The sequence below is a fragment of the Gekko japonicus genome, unplaced genomic scaffold, assembly GCF_001447785.1.
Source record: "Gekko japonicus isolate JY-2015 unplaced genomic scaffold, Gekko_japonicus_V1.1 scaffold5660, whole genome shotgun sequence".
Lineage (NCBI taxonomy): Eukaryota > Metazoa > Chordata > Lepidosauria > Squamata > Gekkonidae > Gekko > Gekko japonicus.
The window spans coordinates 18275-23195 of record NW_015167229.1 but is presented as its reverse complement, the minus strand read 5'-3'; the positions used below and the strand labels follow the sequence as shown (position 1 = coordinate 23195).

Below are 4921 nucleotides of genomic sequence, written 5' to 3'. Positions count from 1 at the left end.
TTCCCTAATATCAGTCATCCAAACACTTGTGGAAGCTCACAAGTAAGATTTGAAGGTGATGACCACCCCCATGGTTTATCATTTTCCCACCCATTTCATTTGCCCAAATACCAGACTGTCACAGCAATGTTGCAGCTTGATGTTGTCACTGCCAGTGCGACACTAGTGACATGGCCTGGGCCTTCTTTTTCTCCTGGTAAGTCCCTGCCCGTCCCCCACCAGTTGCCAGGTGGGACCTGGGTTACCAGGTGGGACCTGGCAACCCTAATTGGGTGAGATTGAGTGGAAAAGCTGTCTGGATCCAAACAACAAAACAACCCATTAACGTGGGGACGGTGGTCTCCCGCTATAATGGGAAGCCTCCCTTATGTTGGCCCCATTCCCCACTGCCATTTCACAGACCAATGGGTGACATCAGTTCTGGTGCACAAACAAATGCGACATCATTATATATTGTGGCAAAGATTCACAGCAAACTCTGTGGGCTAACCATAGAGTTTTGGGTGAATCCTAGAGTGACACCCCCGACATGATGATGGCGATTCCGGTTTTGCTTTGGAAGTGACAGCACATGTTAGTATCATGCTGAAGACATGGTCTGTTCCCCCCTCAGTTTCTCCCAGATAGTTTCTTCCAGAGACATGCCAGCTACATCTGGCAGCCCTGTTAAATCAAATCAAAAAGCAGCAATCTACCAACTCAGTTCACAAGGGTAGAAAATATATCTGACAGTGATGAAGAGACATATATGAGGCCATGAAAAACAGGAAGAGCTGTTAGAATGCTGTCACCTTAATCTTGATGATGGTTCTTTTGTTTCTTTCGTGTCGCCATTTTAATATTAGTGATATAAGCCCTTGCTGTGCAACTAACACCAAAAAAAGTTGGGGGAAATGTGTTCATTTTAATGGGAAAAATTCAACGTGAGGAAACAGAAACTGGTGCAAAGTGTGACTCCGTGTTTCATTTCTCTAAACAAAGTAGTCACATCGAACCAGCCGGCATTCAAAATTTGGTCTCGTCTCTAATTAAAACCCCCATCAGAACAGATACGCAGAGCACTCTACACCACATTGTCCTTCCGGCCTCCCTTTCCCAATCCAGAAGGCCATCTTTTAATACCAACATTGCTTCCCCTTCCAGGACCCACAGAGGGAGATCCGGAAGGTCATGGAATTCCTGGAGAGGCCCCTTGACCCCCAGCTGGTGGAGAAGATTGCCCACCACACCTCCTTCAAAGAGATGAAGCAGAACGAGATGGCCAATTACAAGACCATTCCCACCGCAATCATGGACCACAGTATCTCCCCTTTCATGAGGAAAGGTGAGCTGGGCAGAGAGCTGGAGAGGCAGGGGTGGGATTGGGATTAGTGCCAAAATGACAAGAGTTTACCATCATTCACCTGCTGGCCATTCTGCTCTCTCAGAGCTCTGCCTCCTAACCTGGAAGGTGTGGAAACAGGCCTCAGTCTTTCTCCTTATCTCGAATGTGACTCCTGTGCTGGGAGAGAGGCTATAGCCATCCTCTTCCTCACAGCTCAAAGACTCCTGGTGGTTTGGAGGAAGAGAGAGGAGGGCCAGCTTTGGGAACTTTGATGTGGTATATGATTACAACAGCTAGAATGACTTATGCTCAATGTTGGAAAGAAGACAAAACTCCGGAAATCGGGGATTGGATTAAGAAACTACTATTTATGGTTGAAATGGACAAAATGACAAGGAAACTTAAGAATCTTGAAGCAGAAGAGTTTTATGCAGATTGGAAAGACTTTAAAGATTACTTAGAAAAATATTGGGATGTAAAGGACAATTTGATTTGCTTTGACAGTTACTGAAAAACGAGTGTTATTAAGGGGAAATTAGTTAAAAAAAAGAATAAGTGAAAGAAGTGTTACTGGTATACTATGATGAAGAAATAAGGGAAAAGTAGAAGTAAGTTTAAGAATTGGGCTGGAGGTTGGAGCACTGTGGGAAGCCGGGGGGGGGAGTAGGATAGAAATAAGGATGTACGATATAACCAATATTATAACTGGTATTTGATTTAATAATATATCCTAATAAAGTGATTTTGGGGAAAAAAAGAGAGGAGGGCAAGCTTTGGGAAACCGGGCCTTGCTGTCGAAGGTTGTGTCCTCCATTGGTGGCAGGGGAGAAGTAGGGGAGTGAGGAACTCTTCATTCCAGGGGTGGCCAAACTCGCTTAGTGTAACAGCCACACATTATAAACGTCAGATGTCTGAGAGCCGCAAGATACGAACAAATATTACACACACTTTTAAATTGAAAAATAGGCACATTTGCTTTTTATTAACATTAAATTAGATTGTGTGAAGGAGCCGCAGGCCGCTCCCGAGCTGCAGTTTGGCCACCCTGGCTTTATTCCCTCTTCCCTCAAAAGTGACAGGTCTTTCTTTAGGTAGCAGTTTTACAAACCTTGGCCTGAAAGTTGTTAACTTGCAGGTGGGGCATGGAGTCCTCCCAGAATTACGACTGATCTCCAGAGTAGAGATGAGTCCCCCTGGAGAAAATGGCCGCTTTGGAGGGCAGATTCAGTGGCAACAGATCTCCGCTGAGCCCCAGCCCCTCTGCAGACTCCACCCTCCCCAAGCTCTGCCCCCAGTGCTCCAGGGATTTCCCAACCTGGCAACCCCACTCGGCCTTGTTCCTCTTTAGCTTTTGGCAGGGGTCATTTCGTAGAAAAAGAGGTGCAGGACCTCATTAGCATAACTTATTTGCATATGCCACACCCCCTGACATCACTGGAAGTGTGTCAGAAGGCAACACCCACCGCTCAGGCTCCACTGGATTGTTTTGGATTGCTAGCTAGTGGATGGGGGGAACGTGCAGATCTGTCCTCGCAGAGGAAGGAGAGCTTGTACCTGAATAAAACTTGGTCTTAAAGGTGCCACTGGGCTGTTTTGGGCGGGGGGGGGGGGCTCTGCAACTTACCTGGCTGCTTCTTGCTCTGACTTGGGGCTGCGGGGATGAGGGCTGCTGGGAGCAGGGGGTGGGGCTTGTTGCATGTGCCCGCCCCCTGGGCTCTTTACTGCCGGAGCTCCGCTCCTGTGCACTCCTGCAGGAAATGACCCCTGGCTTTTCTTTTCCCTTCCATTCAGGAATCACTGGCGACTGGAAGAACCTTTTCACAGTGGCTCAAAATGAGATTTTCGATGAGCATTACAAGAAGCAGATGGAAAGAACAACTCTCCACTTCCGGACAGAGATCTGAATGCTCCGTCTGAGCTGTTTCCAAACTCCACCATCTTATTAACAGCAAGATGGTGGTACTTTTAGCTTCTTTAAATCTACCTACTCAGGTTCCCATCTGATGATTAGATGTTCAACTAAGATGTTGGAGAACTGAAAAACGGAAGCCATGATTCATGGATTCTCTTTCACATTCAGCTGCCTCTGAACACGCAGAATTTCTATGGTGAAGACAAACATACGTCACTTGAGTACTGAGCTTGTTGTGGATCTGCATTTACCCCTTTCTGGACAGGCACACATACTTCCAATCCTCCAGACCAGCCGAGAAGTTACTGGTTCTTCCTGTTTCCTGTGTGGCATGTTGATTGGCTAACCCTTGAGGCAATCATGGAGTCACTGCTGCACTGTGCAGAGTTCTGATTGGTTGGCCTTGAAAATCACAAACCCCTCTCCTTTTTTTTAGAACAGTGCCTTCAAGTTTGTTTTTAATGCCAAACAAAGAGAGACAATGTAGCATACTGGTTAGAACGTCATCAGTATCAAATCCCTCACTTAGCTATGAAGCTCACTGAATGATCTTGGGCCAGTGTAGATCACATGATCTTGGGCCAGTGTGTATCTCCTGGTTGTTTTGAGCCTAAAATGGAGGGCGGGAGAATAAACATTTCAGTGGATAAATGTACTAGGTTCTTGGAGGAAAAAAAACTAAACAGAGCCCCTCTGCTTTCTCAAAGCAATGGCCAAGTGGCCAAAATCTATACTGGATATAGAGTTGCCAACTTTGAGTTGGTAAATTCCTGGAGATTTGAGAGTGACGCCTGGGGAGGGAACTCAGTGGGGTATAATGCCATAGACTTCAGCCTCCAAAGCAGTCATGTGATCTCTGCAGTCTGGAGATCAGTTGTAATTCCTGGAGGTCTCCAGGCCCCACCTGGAGGCTGGCAAGCCTGAATCAAAGCAACATTTGTATGTCAGAAGTGAAGTGACAGAAAAGCAGAGGTCCATTTATGGCAAGGAAACTCTCAGCTGCTACTGGAGTGCGACATTCTGTCTTCATCTCTCTCACTGGCTGCTCTTTCTTTCTGTTCCCCGTTAGTGAGAGAATCTGAGCCTTCTCTATTTCCTTCAGGGTTCAGGATTTTTTTTAAAAAAATCTGTCTCTGGCTTCCTAGTTTAATGGAGGATTCCTATCAAGAACCAGCCTCTAGCATCCATTCGAGGTGCCTTCAAGACCCCTTCAACTTATCCCCAAGAACAGAAAAGAAAACCCTGAAGAGGGAGACAATTTCTCCATTAAGATAGATTCAGGTGGGTTACCCGTGTTCAACTGAAGCAGCAGACCAAAGTTTGAGTCCAGTGGCACCTTTAAGGCCAACAGACTTTAATTCAAGGTATGAGTTTTTGTTGCACGCAGTGCGTGTGCATGAAAGCTCATCCCTGGAATAAAACTATTGGTCTTAAAGGTGCCACTGGACTCAAAATTTCTCCATTGTCAGGCATAATTCAATGCTGCTGTGAACCACCATGTAACTTTCGACATAGGTAACATATTAGCTCATAGGCACTGAAAATAAAAATGACATCTGCAGCACCTTAAGAGACGGACAGTCCTGCTGTTTATTAACTTCAGACTCCCTACCTTGTCAGCGGAAAAGGATTTGTGAACATCTGGAGATTGTTACATTTCTAAAAGAAATGCATTTTTGCCTTCT

General features: G+C 45.9%; 1 protein-coding gene across 1 annotated transcript in view; it reads left to right on the top strand.

The window, feature by feature from the left end:
- Window positions 1-4040, top strand: part of LOC107112108 (sulfotransferase 1 family member D1-like) — an 11651-nt gene extending 7611 nt beyond the window's left edge. Inside the window, exons 7-8 of the mRNA XM_015413181.1 lie at window positions 1144-1324; window positions 3116-4040. Coding sequence (XP_015268667.1) covers window positions 1144-1324; window positions 3116-3228 — 294 coding nt within the window. The 3' untranslated portion in view covers window positions 3229-4040. The remainder of the gene's footprint in view (window positions 1-1143; window positions 1325-3115) is intronic.
- The last annotated feature ends 881 nt before the right edge of the window (window positions 4041-4921 follow it).